At 35.1% G+C, this 25,628-nt stretch overlaps 2 protein-coding genes across 5 annotated transcripts; one reads left to right on the top strand and one right to left on the bottom strand.

Moving 5' to 3' along the window:
• Positions 1-6,033: 6,033 nt before the first annotated feature.
• On the top strand, positions 6,034-7,775 carry LOC107963855 (anthocyanidin 3-O-glucosyltransferase 2). The gene has a single exon (XM_016900356.2). It carries the CDS (start codon positions 6,066-6,068, stop codon positions 7,662-7,664), a length of 1,599 nt encoding a protein of 532 aa, XP_016755845.1. The 5' UTR covers positions 6,034-6,065; the 3' UTR covers positions 7,665-7,775.
• Positions 7,776-16,222: 8,447 nt separating this feature from the next.
• On the bottom strand, positions 16,223-20,287 carry LOC107963857 (transcription initiation factor TFIID subunit 15b). 4 transcript variants are annotated; one of them, XR_005921280.1, is made up of 8 exons: positions 19,924-20,287; positions 19,656-19,767; positions 18,774-19,485; positions 18,353-18,503; positions 18,204-18,276; positions 17,517-17,730; positions 17,339-17,393; positions 16,223-17,136 (listed from the first exon to the last, which is right to left on the bottom strand). XR_005921280.1 is itself a non-coding variant. In XM_016900358.2 (6 exons), the coding sequence occupies exons 1-6, from the start codon at positions 20,120-20,122 to the stop codon at positions 17,616-17,618; spliced, it is 1,362 nt and encodes a 453-aa protein (XP_016755847.2). In that variant the 5' UTR covers positions 20,123-20,287; the 3' UTR covers positions 17,195-17,615. The 4 variants fall into 4 exon arrangements, 1 of the variants encoding a protein (XP_016755847.2); XR_005921283.1 differs by having other exon boundaries at positions 17,339-17,730; XR_001702060.2 differs by lacking the exon at positions 16,223-17,136 and having other exon boundaries at positions 17,195-17,393.
• Positions 20,288-25,628: the final 5,341 nt, after the last annotated feature.

The following is a 25,628-nucleotide window of genomic DNA, read 5'->3' on the forward strand; positions in this document are numbered from 1 at the left end:
TGAAATTATGATTTCCAAAGGTTATAAAGTGATTTAAAGTGATAGAATAAAGTTTTAATTGAGAAAAATCAGCTCAATTGAGAGGCTAATTGAGTAGGGACGAAATTATTATTTATTAAAAGCTTAGGGGAAAATGGTAATAAACATCTTGCACTAAAACAGTTTTGGACAGCAGCAGTAAGTTAACTTTGAAAAATCATCATAAATTGTAGAAATCGAATTAGAAGATGAAAAAAATATGGAATTAAAGTGTATTGAGTCTAGTTTCTCATAGAAGAAACGATGTATGCAATGGAATTGTAAATCATGAGATATAATAAATTTTGTAAGACAAGGTCAGAATAAATTCGGGTTCCCTTGTTTTGAATTTAAAAAAGCATAAAAAATTTAATAAAAAAAATTAGGGGCTTAAATTTATACTTTTAGAATCCTGAATAAGTATATTTTCAAGAGAAACAAACGGGAACATCATTCAAATCCTGTACGAGGAGATAATTAATTTTTAGTGAAAAAGGGTCAGAACTGTCAGACAGCAGAATAGGGGTGATTTTAAAGAATAAATTGTACTTATTGGTTAAACCAAAAATTATGAAAATTTTATGGTAAGAAGATACGTGAGTCTAGTTTCAGGAAAAATTAGTGGATCTTAATTTGGAGTCCTGTAGCTCAAGATGAAAATAATTTAGTAACTATGACACGAATGGATAGCTTGAATATTCACATAAGTAAATAGTGAAAATTATATATAATGTTACTTACAAGTGTGTTATTTATATTAAGAATGTGGATGGAGAGGAGGAGGAGAAAAATATATATTTATGAATGACTTGTGTATAAATTGATCACATGTCCGATTATAATCGATAAGTGTTGAATTAGAAATGATATAATGTTTTATTTGGAATATTTATTATGAAATTATGATTATCGCTATGATACAAAAATCGAACTTGTGAATTTATATAACTAAATTTTGGTGACCATTTGTTAATATTATTAAATTTCAATATTATTTTATGAATGACGATTAATATTTATGTATGTTAATTGTTGAAAATAAGTAAATTATGTACAAAAGTTATGAAATTGAACTAAGTATTTCAGAGGAACGGAACGCAGGAAATGAGTACGATCTTTGAGTGAAAAAGATGAATTGAAGGTAAATTACCCAAGTAAATTGAGATTCAGCATTTGTTGCGAAGTCTCGTGTTTGCTTTCCGTTTAGCTCTTACAAACTTTCGTTAACTCATATGAGTTTCAGTTAACCCTTTTAGGGTTTCAATTCAGCTCTAATGAGCTTCAGTTAGCTTTTGGGCTTCCGTTTAACACTTGTGTGCTTCAGTTAGCCTTTGGGCTTCCGTTTAGCACTTATGTGCTTCAGCTAGACTTCGGGCTTCAAATCACGATGTACTCAAATCCGTAGGTTGTTCCTTGAATGGACAAGTTGGTAAGTCGTAAATGTAACGTGTGGAAAAAGAAATGTAAGTAATGTTATCATTATTATTATTGAACTCAATTATGTGATTTCGTCATTCAGAGATTGTATTTGACAGGATATGTTAGTAAATTATGAGTATGTGAATCAAAGTGACAGAATTTAAACACCTAATGAGGTTGAGCTCATTCATATGAATTTGTCATTTGAAATTGTGATTGACAGGAAGAAACAGTGAATTGCATGCTTATAAATGGTTACACATAATTATCTAAAAAAAAAAGAAAAATGACGGTTATTGATATATGGAGACATGAGACATTGATATATGAATGTGGAATATGTTTGATAAATGTGTTCATTCATAATTCTGGAATTATGTACCTCATGTGTTCTATTTGCATAAAGATGATATTTCAAATACTTTGGTGAATAAAGCTTAAAAATGAAATAGTATGAAATCGAGACAAGTTGTTATGAAAATATATTTAAATTATCTGTAAGTGTTTCGTACTCCTTGGTAATGCCTCGTACTCTATTCCGGCGATGGATACAGGTAAGGAGTGTTACATTTAGATCCATTTTCTTAACATCATTAAAATAAGATGACATGAAACTATTATATAAAACAAAATATAACATATTTAATTTGTAATTGAATATTATTTAGGATTGAAAATTAATTCTTGTACGTAATTATAAAATATTTAAGTATTGCTAAGAGGACTGATTTAGCAAAGGTCACTTTCCCCTCCATCGAAAGTAAGCTTGCATTCCAACCGCTCAATCAATTGTGAACCTTTTCAATAATAAACTGAAAAAAGCTTTTGGTAACTATTTTGTGGAATAAATGAACCCCTAAATACAAGCCCATGTCATCAACTATATTGAAATTAAAAACACTACAAATAGGTCAACTTTTTCCTCCTTCACATTAGTTGAGAAATATATCTTTGTTTTAGAATAGCTCACTTCATGCCGTGAAGATTGGCAAAACTATTTCAGAATATTTTTCACCACTTGAGCTTGGTCTAAATCTGTTTTACAAAAAAGAACAAGATCGTCGGCGAAAAAGAGATGAGAAAGAGAGAGACTATTCCTTGCAAGTTTAATCGGATACCATTAATTACGTTCCACTGAATTATAAATGCTCTGGCCTAATCGTTCCATACCAAAAACAAAGAGATATGGTGAGATGGGGTCCTCTTGTCGAATGTCAGGCGACGAAGTAAATTCATCAGTTAAGCACCCATTCCACAAGATCTGCATATTGACAATAGAGACATAGTGCATAATAGTTCGCACCATATCAATTGGAATACCAACATCAAAGAGAGAATCCTCTAGAAAATCCCATCTAAGTATGTCACAGGCTTTCTCCAAGTCAAATTTAATAGCCATCTGATGCTCATTACCTTTACAAATTCTCATCGAGTGGATCATTTCCTGGACAATAATGATATTATCAATGATGATTCTCCCAAGAACAAAGCTAACTTGATTAGGATCAATCAATCTTGGCATAACAACCTTAAGCTTGTTCACCATGAGCTTAATGACAATTTTATAGAGAACGACAAACTTTTGTGGCATAATTTTAGTGAAATCGTGCCATGATGGTAGTGGCGGTGGGGGAAGCAGAAGAGGAAGGTGGTAAATTTTGAGAATCAAAATTGAGATCATTTGTAAATTTTGAGGGTTAAAATTTTTTTAAAATGATGACTAAATTGATATAATATGTAAAAGTTGAAGGCTAAATTTGTTATTATACCCTTTTTAATTGCCATGTCACCCTCCCATTAGTGCAATTAACGAAAATGGATAAAAAAAACAATTTCGATTAGTTGAGTGATCAATAAAAAAAATTATAGTTGGATGACAAAAAAAAACAAACTCATAATTGGGTGTTCAAATTTAAAAAAAATCATAATTTGGTGACCACAAAAGAAAATGGCCCATACTTATATGACATGTGGTGTTTACCCTTTATTAATTTCACCAGTGTCGTATTTATAAATGAAAAATATTTATTTGATAATTATATAACAAAAAAAAATTGTTATAATGAGACTAAATTTAACCAAAATTTTTTATCATTGTTAACAATTGTACTTATATTTTTAAATCCAAAAATAAAAATAAATTCCTTTTAAGTAAAAAAAAAGGAACTAAATTCAAATATATAAAGAATACAAATGTCATAATTTATCTTTGGGTAAAATACCTGAGTTTATCAGTGTTCTTATTTTGGTCACCTATTTTAAAAATTTGTCATTTTAGATAGTCACTCTGGTTAGATAAATTGTCAATCTTAGTCATTCTGTCATTAAACACTTATGGTCGCTAGACGAATTGCTTACGTGGCAGTCTTTTGAATGGTATAATAACAAATTTAACCTTTAACAATTTGCATATTCTGGTAATTTGGTCCTATTTCTAAAAAATTCAACAAATTTTACCCACAACATTTGCACATTTTGTCAATTCAATCCTGATTCTAAAAATAATATATATAATTTTAAAGCTTCACAAACTTAAAATTTATTATAAAAAAACATATAAAAATACATAGTTTTTTTTTATTAAAATACCTTGTTAAATAAATTAATTTGATAGTAAATATAAAAAACTATCTAATTTATAAATGAAAATTTTATTAAAGTTCTTGATTAAATAAATAATTTGATAACAAATATCAAATATAATTTGAGTTAGTATTTGGTACATTAGTATACTTTTTAACAAACGTAAAATATTGTTATGGTTCTCTCTTTTTTTTTTTTAATATTTTACTATACCCTTACAAGAAATTTGTCAAACCGTCTAGCCCTATTTGTGGAGTCTAAAAACTCCACTAATAGTGTATCAAATAATTTTCTATATAATTTTCTATTATAATAAATATAAAAATGGAAACCTAGGAAAAAAAATATGAAATTTTAAAGGTTAGTTTAGCGTTGCTTTTAAAAAATGATTTTAAAAAATTCGGTTTAAAATTTAAGTATTTAGTATTGCTATCAAAAATACTTTTCAAAAATAAAATGTTTATTTTAAACATGATATAATAAACTACAAAACAAGCATTTAAACACTATTTGAATTTATTATATTTCAATATTTCAATAAAATGTAAAAAATAATTTATTGCAACTCATTGTTAATATTTTGATATATGAAATACAAATTTTGAATATTTTAAAGTAATTAATATTAATTATTTGTAAATTCAATTTGAATTATAACCATTACAAATTTAAATATATAATTTATATATTTGAAATAAATTTGAATAAAAATAATTTTATCCAATATAAATATTTAATAAAATACATTGAATTATAAATAATGATTAAAAATATTATTTGACCCAAAGGCCCGTCCGAAAAGTAAGAGGGTTTGAGTAAAAATATAGGCCCAAAAAATGTGCTTGGGTAAAAAAAGGCCTTTTTGAAAAACGGACCGAGCCTCAAGTAAGACTTTTTTCGCCTGGGCTCAGCTCAACCTGAATTAGCAAAAAGACCAAAAAATATTTTTTGTTGTTGTTTTGTTGCTATTTTCTTGTTGTTTTTAACTGTTTTGTTACCATTTCACTATTATGTTACTATTATTTTATTGTTATTGTTTGGATATTGTATAACTCTTGTTTTATTGTTAATTTTGTTACTATTTTAGAGTCATTTGCTTGTTAAATTACACCTAATGTTATTTAAATATAAATATTTTTTAATTTATTTTTAATTTGTTGGGAAACATTTATTTTAATGTTTTAGTATTTTTGATGTATTATATTTTTAAAATTTTTATATAAAAAATTAATTCGGCCAGGTCAAGTCCAGGTTTTAACATTTTTATATGGGTCAGGCTTGGACAAAATTTTAAACTCATTTTTCAGGTTAAGATGGACCCAAGCCTAGAAAACGGGCATAATTTTTTGGTAAGGCTTGACGGCCCATATACAGGTCTATTAAAAGCACTTCCCAAATGCAAAAGTTAGAAAAAAGTTTTTTTTTAGGTTTAAAAGTATTTTTGACTTCAAAAACAGTTTGCTTAGCATTGCTTATGGTTCCAAAAATATTTTCAAAAAGCAATACTAAATACATCTTAGGTGAACTCTTTAGCTCTACCATTGATGACATGGCACTCGATGAAGCTTTAAGGTCATCCCCTACTTCCTCAATCATGGCATCCTCTGTTAGTCCAATTCTTTATGCCTTTTTTTTATAAAAATAATATAAAAATTGATTAATTATGAAAATCAATTGAATGACAAAATATTTATGAAAATAAGTTGTTTTCTATCCGCTACCGTACTTAAGATAATGTCTGATACATTGACGACATCACTCTCTTTTTTTAATAATCATTACACAGTTATTGAACTTAAAAAGAAAAAAGATTTTAATATTATTATTGTGTCAAACTATACTCATATATATTTTTAAAAATATCCGTAAAAATACAAATATAGTAGGCGGTATTATTGACCAAAGGACGTTAGTATGAAAGTGGACAGAGATCGGACAAGTACTAATTATGTCGTGCCTTACTTGTCGATTTCTAAAGTTAATTTTTTTTTTCTTTTCTTTTTCAGTGAAAAGATAAATTAAATTGATTGGGTGGTATTAACGACATGATCGTCCAAACGAAGTTCCACGCCTTTAAGACTTGTACTACTTGTACAATCTGTCATCACTCAACTTTTAGTGGCCTCCACTCATCGATCTTATCTACCTTCTTCATCGTCTCTGTTGCCTGTCCTGTGCTGTACCAGATGGTCATGAAAGCTGAGCTTGTCTTCATCCCAATGCCTCGAATGGGCCATTTCGTATCTATGGTCCAACTGGCTAAGCTTTTGCTTGATCTCCATCCCAATCTCTCCATTACTGTTTTCATGATGAAACTAAACCCCGATGCAAAAGTCGCTGCCTACGTCCACTCTCTCACTGCCACTCGCATGAAATTCATCGACCTCCCTCCACCTGAAACCCACGAAGATGGATCTCTCTCCAATTTTGCCACTACTTTATTGCAAACCCATGGACCGTTAGTGAAACAGGCTGCCACCAATATAGTTCAGTACTCCACCTCTGTGCTCGACTCGCCTCGCCTCGCCGGGTTTGTTCTCGACATGTTTTTAACTCCTTTCATTGAATTGGGTAACGAGTTGGGTGTTCCGAGTTATGTTTTCTACACATCGGGTGCAGCTTTTCTCGGCTTTCAGTTATATGTACTAGACCTTCACGATGAGCAAAATGTTAACATCTTTGAGTTTAAGGACTCGGACACTGATTTCACCATACCCTCCTACCTCAATCCTGTGTCATCTAAACTCTTTCCCACTGTTATGCTCGAACCTGAATCTTTTCCTATGGTGATTACCTTGACAAGAGGGCTAAGAAAGGCCAAGGGTATAATGATAAACACGTTTTGGGAGCTCGAATCACATGCAATTAGTTCCCTATCTGATGCTAGTGCTCTACCCGTTTATCCAGTGGGACCTATATTGAATCTCGAGAGTGAAACTGAGGTCCATCAGAGTTCTGATATCATGAAATGGCTGGATGAACAACCGCCGTCATCGGTAGTGTTTCTCTGCTTCGGGAGCGGGGGGAGCTTCAATGGGGATCAAGTGAAAGAGATTGCTTTCGCGCTAGAGCAGAGTGGGCACCGGTTCTTGTGGTCATTGCGCCAACCCCCACACCCATCCAAGGGTCCGAGGGCAAGCCCAACCGACTACGATGATGCATCGGAGGTTCTGCCAGAAGGGTTTTTAGATCGAACGCATGGCATAGGTAAGATCATTGGTTGGGCACCGCAAGTGGCGATTTTGGGCCACCCAGCGACTGGAGGGTTCGTATCGCACTGTGGGTGGAACTCGACGCTGGAGAGTATATGGTTCGGAGTTCCCATAGCGGCGTGGCCAGTTTACGCAGAACAACAACTGAATGCGTTTGAATTGGTGAGGGAGTTGGGATTAGCAGTGGAAATTAAAATGGATTATAGGAAAGATGGTATGGATAGCGGTGAAATTGAAATCGTGAGTGCCAAAACGATAGAGAAAGGAATAAGGAGCGTGATGGAAGAGGGCAGTGATGTTAGGAAAAGGGTAAAAGAGATGAGTGAAAAGAGTAGGAAAGCCTTGATGAATGCTGGATCTTCACACTCTACGTTACGTGGTTTGGTCGATGATGTGATGAACAATATGTTTACGAAAAATTACCAGGTTTGACATCCATCCATGAAATATGATTAAGAAAAAGATGTGCTATGTCCCTTAGTTTCAAGACTCGTACTCTTGTTCTCCTATCTTATATTTATAGAAATTGGTGGTGTTATTATATATTACTTAGTACTTATGAAACTGTTTTTTTGTCGATGTAAGAGTTCTATTGCATATCGAAATATTGGCTGAGAGCAAATGGAACTCAGAGGCATAATATAATCATTAACAATGTCACCATTCTTAATACACATTTAGACTTCTCTCTTGACACCCCCACCACAAAAACTTAATTTTAAGTGCATTATGCCTGGGGTACGAGTACAAGTAGAAGCATGCATGCATGAGATATTATAAACCCAACTTTCATCAAAAAAGTGAGAAAATATGTTACATACTCTGATTGTTAACATTAATGGAAGACAACATTAATGGCAAACAATACAAAGTGGTGCAAGTTTAGCACCCTAAAGTTGACTTTGAAAAAGTGGCATGGGATAATTTTTTTTTGGTCCTTGAGATAATGGGCTATTTATTGTTTGGTCCTTAAACCTCAACTATAAATAGGCCTTCTCATTTCTCATTTCAATTCATCCCAACCAATCTTTCTCTCTTAGTTTTCTCTCTTCTCCCATTTGAGAATTCTTAAGGAATTCTATTTGTTTGTAATACTTTGGAGATAGTAAAGTTATCATCTGGTGTTAGTGCCCGAGGACGTAGGTATAATTTACCGAACCTCGTTAAATCTCTTGTGTTCTTTCTTGTCCTATTTTTCTTTCAATATTTGAGGGTATAATAGTAGTATTTAATTGTGCTATTAAATTACTATAGAAGGGATATTCTGTCTAAGGAAAGACTTGGTATTTAAGAGATCCATGTGATCCACTTCTCTTCCCTGGGAATTGAACTTTGTGTGATTTTTTAGTACAATAATTTACACGCTTCCGACCCTATTGGAACAACAAGTGGTATCAAGAGCCGAAGGTTAATCGTAGTATGCTCTGTGGTTGCAGTTTAAACTGATCTTCCACATCAGAAAAGATTTCCTTAGGTATATTGAAAGATTATGGAGAAAACGGTCGGTGTAGGAGCTTCAACATCGTCCATGTGGACAAGACCGACAATTGCAAATGCAAGACTGGCCGTGGAGATCTTTGATGGCACGGGTCATTTTGGTATGTGGCAAAGTGAGGTTCTAGATGCCCTTTTCAGCAGGGTCTAGACATTGCCATTGATGAAGAGAAACCAGATGATGTACAGGAGAAAGATTGGAAGGCGATCAATCGGTTGGCATGTGGCACAATTCGATCATGCCTTTCTCGAGAGCAGAGGTATGCTTTTTCAAAGGAGACTTCTGCAAATAAGTTGTGGGTGGCACTTGAAGAAAAATTTTTGAAGAAAAACAGTCAAAATAAGCTCCACTTGAAGAAAAGACTGTTTCGCTTCACATATGTCCCAAGTACCACAATGAATGATCACATCACCAAATTTAATCAGTTAGTCACTGATTTGCTGAATATGGATGAGACATTCAAAGATGAAGATTTGGCTTTGATGCTGTTGGGGTCACTTCCTGAGGAGTTTGAGTTCCTAGAAACTACTCTACTTCATGGCAGGAGTGATATATCTCTGAGCGAAGTCTGTGCGGCCTTATACAGTTATGAACAGAGAAAGAAGGACAAACAGAAAAACTCAATCAGAGATACAGAAGCTTTAGTAGTCCGAGGTCGTTCATACACTCGGAAGAAAACTCAAAAGGGGAGATCAAAGTCAAAGTCCAGACTCGGGAAAGATGAATGTGCTTTTTGTCATGAGAAAGGCCACTGGAAGAAAAATTGTCCAAAGCTGAAGAATAAGGGAAAAGCTGCTGTAGATGCTTGTGTTGCTAAGCATGATACTAGTGACTCTGAACTATCACTGGTTGCATCATCATCGTCGTTCCATTCAGATGAGTGGATATTGGATTCGGGTTGTACCTATCATATGTCCCTAACCGGGAGTGGTTCTCTGATTTAGTAGAACTAAATGGAGGAGTTGTTTATATGGGCAATGACAATGCCTGTAAAACTGTTGGGATAGGTTCAATCCAATTAAAGAATAAAGATGGATCAACCAGAGTTCTGACTGATGTTCGGTACGTGCCCAATTTGAAGAAAAATCTCATCTCATTGGGAGCCTTGGAATCCAATGGTTCAGTTGTTACTATGAGAGATGGGGTTTTGAAAGTGACATCTGGCGCACTTGTGATATTGAAGGGCATCAGGAAAAATAACTTGTATTACTACCAAGGTAGTACAGTTATTGGAGCAGTCGCTGCAGCTTCCGGTAACAAAGACTTGGACTCAATGCAGTTGTGGCATATGAAGTTGGGACATGCCAGCGAAAAATCCTTGCAAATTCTGGCAAAGCAAGGATTGTTGAAAGGTGCAAAGGCTTGCAAATTAAAATTTTGTGAGCACTGTGTTCTGGGAAAGCAAAAGAGAATGAAATTCGGTACAGCTATCCATAATACAAAAGGTATTTTGGAATATGTTCACTCAGATTTGTGGGGGCCTTCCAAGACACCTTCATTGGGAGGAAAACACTACTTTGTTACTTTTGTTGATGACTTTTCCAGAAGAGTTGGGTGTATACCATGAGAACTAAGGATGAAGTGCTTAGAGTTTTTCTTAAATGGAAAACTATGATCAAAAACCAGACTGGCAAGAAAATCAAGAGGCTTAGGACGGACAATGGAGGGGAATATAAAAGTGATCCGTTCTTCAATGTGTGCCAAGAGTATGGTATTGTTCGACACTTCACAGTTAGGGATACACCACAGCAGAATGGATTGGCAGAGCGTATGAATCGAACATTGCTGGAGAAAGTTCGATGTATGTTGTCCAATGCTGGGTTGGGCAAGCAATTTTGGGCTGAGGCTGTGACATACGCTGGCCATCTTGTTAATCGTTTGCCATCATCTGCATTAGAAAGAAAAACTCCTATGGAGGTATGGTCTGGAAAACCGGCTACAGATTATGATTCCTTACATGTGTTTGGAACCACTGCATATTACCATGTGAAGGAGTCAAAGTTAGATCCGAGGGCAAAGAAAGCTCTCTTTATGGGAATCACTTCTGGAGTGAAGGGATTTCGTCTTTGGTGCTTAAGCACAAAGAAAATGATCTGTAGCAGAGATGTTACCTTTGATGAATCTGCCACATTGAAAAAGGTAGCAGATAAAGATATTCAGACGAGCAATACTCCACAGCAGGTGGAGTGTACTCCAAAACAGGTGGAGTTTGAGCAGATGGGGATTTGCCCAGTTAATAAGTCTAATTCTCCAGCCACAATGGAGGAATTAGAGGTTGAAGAGGTTCTGACCCAAGAACCACTAAGTACACCAGAACCAGTTGCAGTTGCAAGGCCACGGAGAGAAATTCGTAAACCTGCTCGATTTACTGATATGGTGGCCTACGCCCTTCCCGTTGTTGATGATATTCCTATCACTTATCAAGAAGCAATGCAAAGCTTAGAAAGTGATAAATAGAAAAGCGCCATGGATGAAGAAATGCAGTCTCTCCGGAAGAACAATACTTGGGAGTTGGCGCAATTACCGAAAGGTAAAAGGGCAATCGGATGCAAGTGGATATTCGCAAAGAAAGATGGATCTCCTAGCAAGAAGGATATTCGCTACAAGGCAAGATTGGTAGCTAAAGGCTACGCTCAGAAGGAGGGAATTGACTACAATGATGTATTTTCCCCTGTTGTGAAGCATTCCTCCATTAGAATTTTGTTGGCCTTGGTAGCACAGTTGAATTTGGAGCTAGCTCAACTTGATGTTAAGACGGCTTTCTTACATGGTGAGTTAAAAGAGGAGATCTATATGACTCAGCCAGAAGGATACACAGATGCTGGTGGTAGAAATTGGGTTTGTAAGCTTAACAAATCGCTATATGGATTGAAGCAATCCCCGAGGCAGTGGTACAAGCGATTTGATAGCTTTATGAGAAGGCAGAAGTACACAAGAAGCAAATATGACAATTGTGTATATTTGCAGAAGCTGCATGACGGATCTTTCATTTACCTACTATTGTATGTTGATGATATGTTAATCGCTTCGAAGAGCCAAAATGAGATAGATAAGCTGAAGGCTCAGTTGAATCAAGAGTTCGAGATGAAAGATCTAGGTGAGTCCAAGAAGATTCTCGGCATGGAGATAAGTAGAGATAGACCGAGAGGCAAGCTCTGTTTAAATCAGAAGCAATATCTGAAAAAGGTATTACAATGTTTTGGTGTAAATGAAAACACAAAACATGTAAGTACCCCACTTGCTTCTCATTTGAAACTTAGTGCTCAATTATCTCCGAAGACTGAAGATGAAAGAGAATATATGGCGAAAGTCCCATATGCTAATGCAGTTGGGAGTTTGATGTATGCGATGGTGTGTACGAGGCCTGACATTTCACAAGCTGTTGGAGTTGTAAGCAGTTATATGCATGATCCTGGAAAAGGACATTGGCAAGCTGTGAAATGGATTCTACGGTATCTTCGAAAAACCGTAGATGTTGGTTTAATTTTTGAACAGGATGAAGCACTTGGTCAGTTTGTAGTTGGATATGTTGATTCCGACTTTGCTCTTGCGAAAGCCCCAGTAAGTTGGAAGTCTACCTTACAGTCTACAGTAGCTGTGTCTACTACAGAGGCAGAATATATGGCAGTTACAGAAGCTGTTAAGGAGGCTATTTGGCTTAATGGATTGTTGAAAGACTTAGGAGTTGTTCAAAGTCACATAAGTTTATATTGTGACAGTCAGAGCGCTATTCATTTAGCGAAAAATCAAGTCTATCATTCAAGAACCAAGCATATCGACGTAAGATATCACTTTGTGCGGGAAGTCTTTGAAAAAGGAAAAATTCTACTTCAGAAGATTCCGACAGCAGATAATCCCGCAGATATGATGACCAAGGTGGTAACAACAATCAAGTTTAATCATTGTTTGAACTTGATTAACATCCTGAGAATTTGAGCACCTTCAGGTGTATGGGCTCGAGAGTGCATTTGTAGGCACTACAAAAGATAACTTTATCGAATTTGGGGAGTTGAAGGAAGTGTGTGAAGATGTGATTATCCTAATCAAATTTTCAAGGTGGAGATTGTTAACATTAATGGAAGACAACATTAATGGCAAACAATACAAAGTGGTGCAAGTTTAGCACCCTAAAGTTGACTTTGAAAAAGTGGCATAGGATAATTTTTTTTTGGTCCTTGAGATAATGGGCTATTTATTGTTTGGTCCTTAAACCTCAACTATAAATAGGCCTTCTCATTTCTCATTTCAATTCATCCCAACCAATCTTTCTCTCTTAGTTTTCTCTCTTCTCCCATTTGAGAATTCTTAAGGAATTCTATTTGTTTGTAATACTTTGGAGATAGTAAAGTTATCATCTGGTGTTAGTGCCCGAGGACGTAGGTATAATTTACCGAACCTCGTTAAATTTCTTGTGTTCTTTCTTGTCCTATTTTTCTTTCAATATTTGAGGGTATAATAGTAGTATTTAATTGTGCTATTAAATTACTATAGAAGGGATATTCTGTCTAAGGAAAGACTTGGTATTTAAGAGATCCATGTGATCCACTTCTCTTCCCTGGGAATTGAACTTTGTGTGATTTTTTAGTACAATAATTTACACGCTTCCGACCCTATTGGAACAACACTGATTTCACATCACCTCTACCTTGTGTTATTTCCACAACTACAACTACTTGTGCTGATGATAAATGAAATCTATGAACTAGCCATGCGACTCAGGCCGATGGTATTCCCGCCAACAATTCTTTGGATCCTACCAAGTGTCCTGGAATGCATTGCTCTTGATCTCTTCAAAAGCAGACAGTGTTTCTGAATCAAGATCTCCAGCAAACTGCACACACAGCAAGAGCTATATAAGGAATGTTTTCATAAGCACAAGCAGGAACTAGAATAATTAATGAGTTCTCATACCTTAAAAACCCTCTTAACACATACTTAAAAATCATGACACGAAAACGAAATACAGAATCATGTATCCCAGAAACCAATTTCACTTTCCAAATTAGGTCTCTATTGATTGAACATCCTTAACACATTGAGGAGTAGGGAGGGATTTGTGTTTATAGGGAAGGGAACCAACTCAAGGATTATCTGGTGAGCCTTATTTGCAAAATGCATGCCTTGAAGAAGCAGTGCCTCTCCACACCCCCAGGCCTTCCGAGTTCATTTCTTGCAAGTTCTCTTCACCACCTGTAGTTTCTCTCTCCTTCCAAACCTCCAGCCTAGATGTTTAAATCCCTTCTCCTTGAGGAGTCCGTAAAGCATGCTCCACTCACCTCTACTACACTTTCAAGGTCTGTCTCCCTCAAATACAATGGAAATCATCAATCTTCCCACCAAGGAGTCAAAGGAGTTCAAAGAGCCTGAAGATATTGCGGACCCCCTCAAGGCCCTCTTTCAGCAACACTAGCGCTTAGACATCACCTACACTAATCTGTGTCGTTTTATCTTCAATTTACTTTAGAGTTTCTTCCCTTCAATGAGTCAAAGGAGTTTGAAGAATCCAGAAAGCTACCTCTAGGGCCTCATCATCATCCTCTTTGAGTTCCTAGGTTGCGTCTCACACCTAGGTAACTCTGATCCCTTTCCTTTCTTTGTTACTAACTCTATTTGCCACCTTCCTTCCCCATGATTCAAGCATTACCTCATGTTGAGTACAAACGCTCTCCCTATTGCAATCCTTGAACTTTTCCATTCGCAAAATTTGGTTATTTCATTAATAACCAAACTAAAGATACCATGCCTAAAAAAAGCAATAAAGAGTGCCCCTTGATGTGATACTCTACCCCAATGTGGGAGAAAGCTAAGCTCTATTCAAGAAGGTTTGCACTAACAAAGGCCAAGTCTCCAAAACTCCTTAAAAAGAAACGGCGAACCGTTAGACCACCAATACTCCCTTTCCCGCCAAATCTCCTCCATCGTTCAAGCCGCCACCGACTGTGCTCGTGAGCTCGGCCGGGAATTTTATTTTACTCATTTGGAATCTAATATACTAACTTTTTGTTTGAGGATTTTGTGGATGTGGTTGCAGTGCAAGTAACAGATGAATGGTTTCGTAGGAACTCCACTGAAGAAATTTTGCTGTAAGATTAGGCCGAATATCAATTTTACTTATAAGTAATTTGATAAAAAGAACTGTGTGATTAGCTATGATATGAAAGATTAATTCAAATATTATTCTTTAATTTGAAAGTAAAATCATGCATTTTAATTTCCATTTCAAAGTTACATCTTTAAACGTTTTATATATTTTTGTGTTTTTATTTTTTCAATTTTTTTAAACTATAAATTTTTAGAATTTAGATTAAATTTATCCCAAGGTTGTGGGTAAAAATTGTTAATTTTTTTTTAAATTACGATCAAATTTATAAAATACGTAAAATATTAAAAGTTAAATTTATTATTATAACAAACCAAATATTGGGCCAAAAGTATTTAAGAGTAAATTAGGTTTTTATTACCAATAAAAATAACATCCCTATGTTTCAATATGAATACTACCATTTTATAGGAGTTTCGTGAAAATAAAGTCAAAACTCCTCATCAAATTTGAACCGACGACTTACGCAGATGGATAAGATCCATTTATATATATAACTATATGCAGTAGACTCATAGTGGCTAGTAACTAAAATTAACAACTCGTCTGACAGAAACAACTAAAATAATAAACTTTCTAAATAAACGATAAAAATAAAATCATGAACAAATTTAGATGACCAACTAGATAAATCTGAGGTACAAGAGCGAGACAATAATCTCTTTACCTAACATCTTCTACAAATTTTTATAAACAATATGATTTTTTTTAACAATAAACAATTTAACTTTATAAATTCATTATCCTACTAATTAATCACCAAAATATGAAGACATATAAACGATGCAAACACTAAGAAGACATATGTAGCATATCTATAATACCTAAGAATATGAATCTAGTTGAAAGCCCATTTATTGTACACCAATCATACACGTTTTCTATATTTTTATTTTACTCCATTTATTATATAATTAATTATTTAGAAATATGTTTATTTATGATTTCTTTACTATTTGTGAACACGTACAATCACAAATAAATCATTAATTTAAAGTTAAATTCTACTGTTAATCCTCCTTTTATTTTACAAAAATAATACATTTAGATTTTATACTCTAATTCAATTAAATATTAATGTCCATCTACTCTATAAATCAAATTTTAAAATTAATCCCGACCAAAATATTAATACTGTTTAGTTAAATTTAATCACATATATTATACACAGACTGTAGATTTAATTCATTTTAAATCTCAATGCTTTTCAAATTTTAGATTTTTATTTATTACACAAACTAATCCATTAACAAGAATTTAATGAATAATACATTACATATAATAATTTTAGTACATAAAATTTTGAACATAACAACTTAATAAATAAATTTATTATTTGATAAGAACAAAAATTTTTAAAAATTGATAAATACAACTAAAAATACTGAACTAATGTACAAAATTAAATCCACAACCTTCACATTTAAATTTTAATTTAAACAAGGATAAACCACATAATCAGCCGAATTATTCAATTAGTGCATTTGAAGTACCCGTGTATCCGCAGCAATCCCATTGATAAATTTGGAACATTGTGCCTCAACAAAATAAACAGTGGTGCTAAATGCATAAAGATTTAAGACATTATTCTAGACAGAACACTTGAGAATATCCTTGATGACCACCCTCGGTACTAAAACTATCAAACAACATGCAGCATCACAAGTTGCTGCCATATCCCAAAGCTCAAAGCTTCAACAAAAACAGATCATGAAGGTATGGCACAACCCTCCAGCCATTGTTCTGAATTTCAAATACTTCACCAATACCACAGCTGCCACCACCAGTCGTATATTCAATCATCCAATGCCATTTCAACCACTCATCATTCCCAACTTCTTATTTAGCAAATCAACTATGTACAAGCCATTAACTAGTTTTTAACTAGGGCAAAAGATGCACTCTAGGTGCTAGAACCCTTGTATTGCCTTTGGCACAAAGCATAACCCTCATGTAAGTGTATTGAGTTTTTGGAAGTCATGTGTGTCAGCATAATAAAGCTTAGGAGCTACAGTCTCTAAAATGCGGTCTAGTTTATCTATGAAACATGCAATTTCTTTATTAGTCAATATGCATTATTTCTTTATGGTCCATGATGTTGAATGCTCAAATATTGAGTTTGAGATGGATCCATTTCTTACTATTAGAGGTAAAAAAATGAAAAATCAGAAAATTATGCCTATGGCCCTACAAGAAGGCATGGCTAGGCGCATCAGGCGTGCACCTGATCAAATGGACCTAGCCTGGAAGTGTCTTGAGGCGTTTTTTGTTGGATAATGCTAAGGCACATGGCGCACACCTTGACAACACTGGCAACATGACAAAAATTTCAAGCCCAAACCAAGATAATTTGACAACATTAAGGCATAAAGACTTAATATAGGAGATACCCATGCATGCATATAAATAACAAGCTTGTTCCACCATGATGAGCAGACAGGAAACAAAATCAAGTCCACCATCAAGGGTTAACTACCAAACAAAAAAGGTAAATGTAAGAGCCGCACTCACCTGAAATTATCAACCTACCTTAGCAGCAAGCAATTTGGAGTTAATCCAGTTGCCTCTATAAAAGATTGACACAAATTCAATCAATGCGACAACTAGAAAGAAAGAACCCCCAGCTAACAGTAGACAAAGGAAGAAAAGGAGAAAAAAGGGGTATTGCCCAGACAAGTGAACAACCTACCTCTTAGTCTCCTGTTCAAGAACAATTCCGTCAATGCAACACAACTAGAACCCTTAGACCACATTCTTAGTGCATAAAATACTTGAAGCTGAGAGACTCTCAGTATGGGCGTGAACGATTTCCGCCATAGTGATGCCTATCTGGCCCAGAACCACCATCTCTGTAACTATCCCTGCGCCTGTCGCCACCACCTCCGTAGCCACCTTTACCACCTCTGTCAAATTTAAAAAAAAAAAACAGAATTTATTTAGGAAGAGAACAAGTTTACTTGGTATAAACACAAGTGAGAAATTTTAGGCAATCTTCTTTGCTGTTTAATTCCACAGTGACAAACAAAAGGGGTGACCAAGTATTACCATAAGCAAACCATACACAAGATGAGCAGTAAAACATAGGCTGTTAATGATAACCAAAGGTGCTCATTTGAATATTTGGTTTCAAAAGGAAATAAAAGCAAGTAAAACCTTAAAGCAGGAATCCGACATGACAGTATAAAATATAGACAGAAAAAAATGCTCTATAGGCATCATATGTTCATAAATAACATTGAAAAACAAAGCATCTAATTATTATATAGATTAACTCAATCCAAAGAAAACCCCAATGGGACATCTCAATCACTTCGAGACAGGAAAAGGCATCTAAATGAAAAGGTTATAGTTAGGTAGTCAAAGGTAAAAATGATACCCATGATCATGTACTTTGAGCGCAGTCTTCTCTGCCATAGCCACGCCGATCGTATAGCCTCTCATGACATGATCTGAGAGAAGATTCCACAAGGATGAGGTAAAATATTTAAGGCAACAAACTAAACTAAGAAGTTTGTGAGTACTTACTGTTAAAGAAACTGCCAGCAGAGTGAGCAGCCTGAGGATCTTCGTAAGACAAAACTGCATCGCCTTTCTGGTTTCCTTTATCATCTGTGTATATTTTAATATTCCATGGCCATTGATCTTTATAGCCACGCTTCTGCTTAATTCTTCCAACCTAAACAAGAAGTGAATTGTTAGAAACACTAGTGAGGATAAAAAAATATTCATGCAAAATAGAAAAAGAAATTGTCAATAGAACCACGTACATAAAACACCCCTAAGTCCATGAAAACATGGAACTAGAGAACAAAATAAGTTTCAAAGAATAATTATCATAAACTAAAAATACCATATCTGAAAATAAAACAGAAACACCGGTACGAAGTAGACGACATAATTCCCATTAGACAGCACATGGATTTAAAGTATAAGATTCAGCCATTACTTGTCCAATGCCGCCAAAAAGGTCTCTTAATTCTTCAATAGTGACATCAGGTGGCAAATTTGTTATGTATATTCTTGAGTTGTCGCAAGAATCCCCACAGTTGCCGTCACACTGCTTGATCTTAGCCGGTGCTTCAACAGGAGGCCCACCATAACCACCTCCCTGATTTCGAGGACCACCAGAACCATACCCACCAGGAGGTCCACCACGACCACCAGTCCTCACATCACTCAAACCCTCACCAGCATAACCACCCACAGGGCCACCATAAGATGGAGGGTATGATGTAGGTCCACCAGTATAGCTCGTAGGTGGAGGGACTGAGTCCATTCCATAATTTGCATTCCCACCATATGCATTAGGAGCAGGTGGATAATTCCCACCATAAGAATTGGGCGCTGGAGGAGGAACTTGACTGTACCCACTATCTTCTCCCCCTTGACTACTTCCATAAGAACCACCTCTACTACCACTGCTTCTATTATCATTATTTCCCCCTCTGCCTCCATCATAGTTGTTATTCCTCGCACCATCATAACCACCTCTACCCCCATCTCTACCTCCGCGATTACCACCATATCCCCCACCACCACCTCCTCTGCTATAACCACCACTAGTACTACCACTACCACGATCACCACCAGCACCCGCAGGAGATGGTGCACCGCATTTGTTACATTCAACTCTTCTTGCAAAGTTCAAGTTCCCACAGCTACATAGACATATGCCAGTTTAAATAAACATAAATCTAACAACTAACAGTAGTATCAAAATATCAGCAAACCGAAACCTTAATATTTGACTAATGAACAATGCAAAATCCGCAACGGAGAGGAAAACCTCCCCCCATAAGTAAATCAAAAGCAGTGGAAGATCGTTTACCTGGGGTTAGGGCAAAGCCAATCACCATCACGTCCGCTTCCACCACGACCACCACCTCTTCCCCCGCCACCTCTTCCAGCACGCTCTCCACCTTGATAGCCTCCACCGCTTCCTGAAACATCAAGATCCCATTAATTAAACTAAGAACATAACAAGACCTTAAAGCGGATTGATCTCCAAAAAACCAATATCAAACTGCGAGAAAACGAACAGTCAACAACGCTACCCCACAAATATAACAAAAAATATTAAGAACAAACAAAATTACCTCGATTTTGATAACCACCGCCATACCCTTCACCTCCAGCTCCTCCTCTGCCGCCTCCACCACGACCCCCATGACCTCCACTTCCACCTCGTCCGCCACCACCACCGTAACCCCCGCCGCCGCCGCCATAGCCTCCAGATCCGCCATAACCACCAGCATATGAAGGCGGAGCAGCTTCGCCTCCGTCTTGACCGTACATCCTTTGATGATGTATCTAGGGCTTTTTTGTTTTGTTTGTGTCTTTCGTTTTAGGGGACAGAGGAAAAAGAAAAATAAGAAATATTTAGGGTTCAATAAATTTATAAGATGTGTGATGTTGGAATATATAAAGGCCGTCCGTCTAAGAGACGATAGATTTTCTTCAAACCCATTGAGAGATTATTTGCCTTGCCCGCTTCTTTCATCGCATACAATTCTCCAACACGTGTCACTCATAAGGCCTACTTCCTCCAATTTTTGGTGACATTAAAAAATTATTTTAGGGTAAACTGTAAAAATAGTCACTTTTATTTGCCTCAGTTTATATTTTAGTCACTTATATTTGAAATGTTAAGTTTTCACTTATATTATCATTTTATTATGAAGTGATCACTCTACCGTTAAAATTTGTTACCTCCCTAAAGACAGTCCTACGTAGTAGTCCAAATGGGTTTTAAATGTCAACTTAGATGTCCAGTTGCTATGATGAAAATAGGTTTTTAATTAAATAAATTTAATTTGGACTGCCACATAAGACCGTCGTTAGGGAGATAACGGAGCTTAACAGTAGAGTAATCACTTTGCAACAAAATAATAACATAACTGACTAAAATGTAAAATTTCAAATATAAGCAACTAAAATATAATCTGGGACAAACAAAAGTAATTATTTTTATAATTTACCCTTCATTTTATTATAAACATTCCATCGAGCAACACGAAAAAAAAAGATTAAAATTAATCCAAAACCTTCAAGTAAAGAAACTGTAACACCCCTTACCCGAGACCATGGTCGGAGTCGAGCATGAGGCGTTACTTGACTTAACTTAAAAGTTCGGGGCATAAAAAATTTACTTTCAAATTTAATTTCATCATTCATAATAAAGCTGTCCTCCTGTACAGCAGTCACTAAAATAATTATAATTCAAGCTACAAAACTCGAAATTTAGATCCGTAAATTTTCCATAAAACTAGACTCATATATCTATTCATCATAAATTTTTTAGAATTTTTTTCTTTAGCCAATTAGTACAGTTTATTAGTTGAAGTCTCCCCTGTTTCACTAATCGACTATCCTAACCACTCATCACTAAAATTTAATTATCTCTTATTAAAGGCTTCATATGGTGATTAAACTTATTTCTACTGAAAATAGACTCATTAAGGAGTCTATACATATAAATTATAACTCAAAATTCCTTCTGTACAATTTTTAATGAATTTCTAAAGTCAGAACAGGGGACTTCAAAAACATTCTTGCCCTGTTTCACTAAAATTCAAATATCTAAAAGTATATAATTCTTTTGCTTACTCCACTTCTTTATATGAAAGTAGACTCTTTCAGATTTAATTTCATATCTCACTCAACTTCTAATTCTATTTCCACTATTTTTGGTGATTTTTAAAAGTTACATCAATGCTGCTGTCCAAGAACTGCTCCATTGCAATTTTTAAAAAAAATTCAATATAACCCCTTTATAATTGTCTAACCTTCCCTGCAAATTTCAAATCACAACCAATTCCAGTATTTCATCTACTTCATTTAAATACTAATGAAGTTCAACCAATCAACCATTTCAAACTAAAAACATGTATATATTTCGATATCTAACGCAACCATAACATTCAAATTTACTTTTCACTTCAATTCCCTATACATGCCATATAAATCCAAAAAGTTGCTTAACATAAACTACCGGAGTATATCTGGATAGTGTGATTCTTGATGTAGATCCGATCCTCCGAATGTATAAATACGTTAATCTACAAAAACAATAAACACACACATGTAAGCTTATAGAAAAGCTTAGTAAGTTCATAGGCATAAAACATAAATCTTACCAAACACTTGTACACTTATACAATATACACCATTACTAAATTTACCTGTCAACCACAATCTTTGGTGAGTTCCTTGGTATAAACTCACTACTACTTATTCTTTTACCATAATTCCTTTGGGCCCATTTGTCACTTACCATCCTTGATCAAAATTAAGGAACGGTTACGGAAAATTGAGTACTTCACTTTCACTTTGACATATGACCTCTTATCACTTGTCCTTGATCAGATAAGTGTAGCTAGGCTACCACTTATCACTTTGCCACTTGATCAGATAAGTGTAGCTGAAGCTACCACTTATCACTTTATCACTTGATCAGATAAGTGTAGCCACTTATCACTTTGTCTCTTGATCAGATAAGTGTAACCACTTATCCCTTTGTTTCTTGATCAGATAAGTGTAACCACTTATCACTTTGTTTCTTGATCAGATAAGTGTAGCCACTTATCACTTTGTTTCTTGATCAGAAGTACTCAAATCCGGTGTTCCACTTAATTTGATCATTTATTCGATTTTCACATTTTTATTTTATTCTCATTTCAACAATAAATACATTTCATCATACATTGTATAATTCATGAAATTAACATTTAATCATTAAATTTCAGCCATATGAACTTACCTGGATCGATTTGCAGAATTTGTAAAAGTTCAGGGACTAATCGGCTACTTTTTCTTTTCCTCGACTTGTTTCAGGTTCTCGATCTAAAATGCAAATTTATTCATTCATCAGCATTTAATTCAATTCTAATTCATTTCACAATTTATGCCCTTTAATTTTCGAAGTTACACTTTTACCCCAAACTTTACAGTTTTTACAATTTGATCCCTACTCAATTAACCCCTCAATTGATCTAATTTTTCTCAATTAACACCTTTTTCCAACTATTTTAGACTACTACATAGCCTTTCATACTCAAAACCGCAACACCAAACCTTAATTCCCAACTTTTTCACAATTAGGTCCCTAAAATCAATTTCTATCAAAATTACTTAATAAAATCATCATATAACAAAATTAAAGCTTCAATTTCATGTTTATTCATCATAAAAATCCAACACTAATCAATGGTAACTTTCAAAATCAGCCATGGAATCAAAAACTAATGAAATAATTAGTTGGACCTAATTGTAAAAGTATCAAAATCACAAAAATTAGAAGAAATAATCAAGAATTAAACTTACATGATTCAAAAATATGAAAAACCAGCTTATTCCAGACCTCCTATGGCGTTTTTGCTGATAAATTGTGAAGAGATCTCTAGATTTTTCACTTTTGTCTTTGTTTTAAATGTTTAATTTGTTAAGTTTCCAATTTTGCCCCTGTTTCTCCTTACATTCTGCTGATTTTTCTTACCCAACCGTCCAGCCCATATAATTTGGGTCTAATAGCCTTTTAAATCCCTCCACTTTAGTCACTTAAGCTATTTAATCACAATTTAACAAATTTTACACTATTCCCAATTTAGTCCTTTTTAGTTAATTAACTATCCAAACGTTAAAATTTTCTAACGAAACTTTAATACCAACTCAATGACACTCTATAAATATTTCTAAAAATATTTATGGCTCGGTTTAAAATCTTCGAGGTCTCGATACCTCGTTTTTTTTATTTTAATTATTTTAATATTTATTCCTAGTACACTATTCACTATTTCAAAAATTTTCCTAACTTCACATTTAACTTATACTTACTAAATTTATAATATTTTCTACTCGTTTGTCAGATTTAGTGATCTCGAATCACCATTCCGACACCACTAAAAATTCAGGCTATTACAACTCTCCCCCCATTTTAGGAAATTTCGTCCCCGAAATTTCGTACCTGGAAATAAATTCGGATACTGAAATCTCATCAATTCCTCCGTTTCCCAGGTTGCCTCCTCAGATCCATGTCGATTCCATAACACCTTAACTAGTGGTACACGTTTATTCCTCAACTCTTTAACCTCCCGAGCTAAAATTTTCACCGGTTCCTCTGAATAAGTCATGTCAGGTTGGAGCTCTATTTCCGTATGAGGAATTACATGTGATGGATCTGATCTATACCGTCTCAACATAGACACATGAAACACATTATGAATATTTTCAAATTCCCGGGGCAAAGCCAATCTATAAGCTACCGGACCGATTCTTTCAATGATTTCATACGGCCCGATAAATCGTGGGCTGAGTTTTCCCTTTCTGCCGAACCGCAAAACTTTCTTCCACGGTGACACTTTCAAAATACACGATCACCCACACTAAACTCTATATCCCTTCTCTTCAAATCTGCATATGATTTTTGCCGATCGGAGGCAGCTTTTAAACAATCTCGAATAATACGAACTTTTTCTTCAGTTTCCCGAATCAAGTCCACTCCCACCAGTTTCGATTCACTTAATTCAGTCCAATATAATGGAGTTCTACACTTTTTTCCATACAGAGCTTCAAACGGTGCCATTTTAATACTAGTTTGATAACTATTATTATAAGCAAATTCGGCTAAAGGTAAATACCTTTCCCAGCTGCCGCCGAACTCAAGTATACAACACCTTAACATATCTTCTAAAATCTGAATCACTCGCTCTGACTGCCCATCTGTCTGGGGATGAAAAGCTGTGCTGAAATTTAATTTGGTGCCCAGAGCCTCCTGTAATTTACTCCAAAATCTCGAGGTAAATCTCGGATCTCGATCCGAAATAATAGATATCGGTACCCCATGTAACCTCACTATCTCAGACACATATAACTCCGCTAACTTTTCAAGCTGATAATCTGTTCTGACTGGAATAAAATGTGCCGACTTAGTTAACCGATCAACAATCACCCATATCGAATCTTTCTTCTTCGGAGTTACTGGTAATCCAGATACAAAATCCATCGTGACATGTTCCCATTTCCACTCTGGAATCATAATGGGCTGTAACAACCCTGTCGGCACTTGATGCTCAGCTTTCACCTGTTGACAAATCAAACATCTTGCTACATATTCACAGATTTCTCGTTTCATTCCAGGCCACCAATACATTTTCTTCAAATCACAATACATTTTTGTACTCCCCGGGTGAATAGAACACATACTACTGTGAGCCTCTGATAAAATATCATTTTTCAAGTCTAAATTATTTGGAACACATATTCTATTACGATAATATAACATACCATTTTCATCAATGGAGTATTCTAAGCTTAACTCATTTTGAACCATCTGTCGTTTTAGCATCAATTTTGGGTCTTCATCTTGTAATTCCCGAATCCGTTGAAAGAACACAGGTTTAGCTTTTAATTCCGCTAGTACAGAACCATCCTCATTAATAGATAAATGAGCACTCAATGCCCGTAATGCAAATAATGATGATTTCCGACTAAGTGCATCTGCTACGACATTTGCTTTCCCTGGGTGATAGTCAATGACAAGATCATAATCTTTCAGCAACTCTAACCATCGTCTCTGTCTCAAATTTAACTCTTTCTGAGTCATTAAATACTTCAAGCTTTTATGATCAGTATACACATAACATTTCTCACCATATAAGTAGTGTCTCCATATCTTCAAAGCAAACACGATCGCTGCCAATTCCAAATCATGTGTAGGATAATTCTTCTCGTGCGGTTTCAGTTGTCGGGAAGCATATGCCACCACTTTTCCTGACTGCATAAGTACACAACCCAAACCACTCAG

This window comes from Gossypium hirsutum, chromosome A03, assembly GCF_007990345.1.
Source record: "Gossypium hirsutum isolate 1008001.06 chromosome A03, Gossypium_hirsutum_v2.1, whole genome shotgun sequence".
NCBI lineage: Eukaryota > Viridiplantae > Streptophyta > Magnoliopsida > Malvales > Malvaceae > Gossypium > Gossypium hirsutum.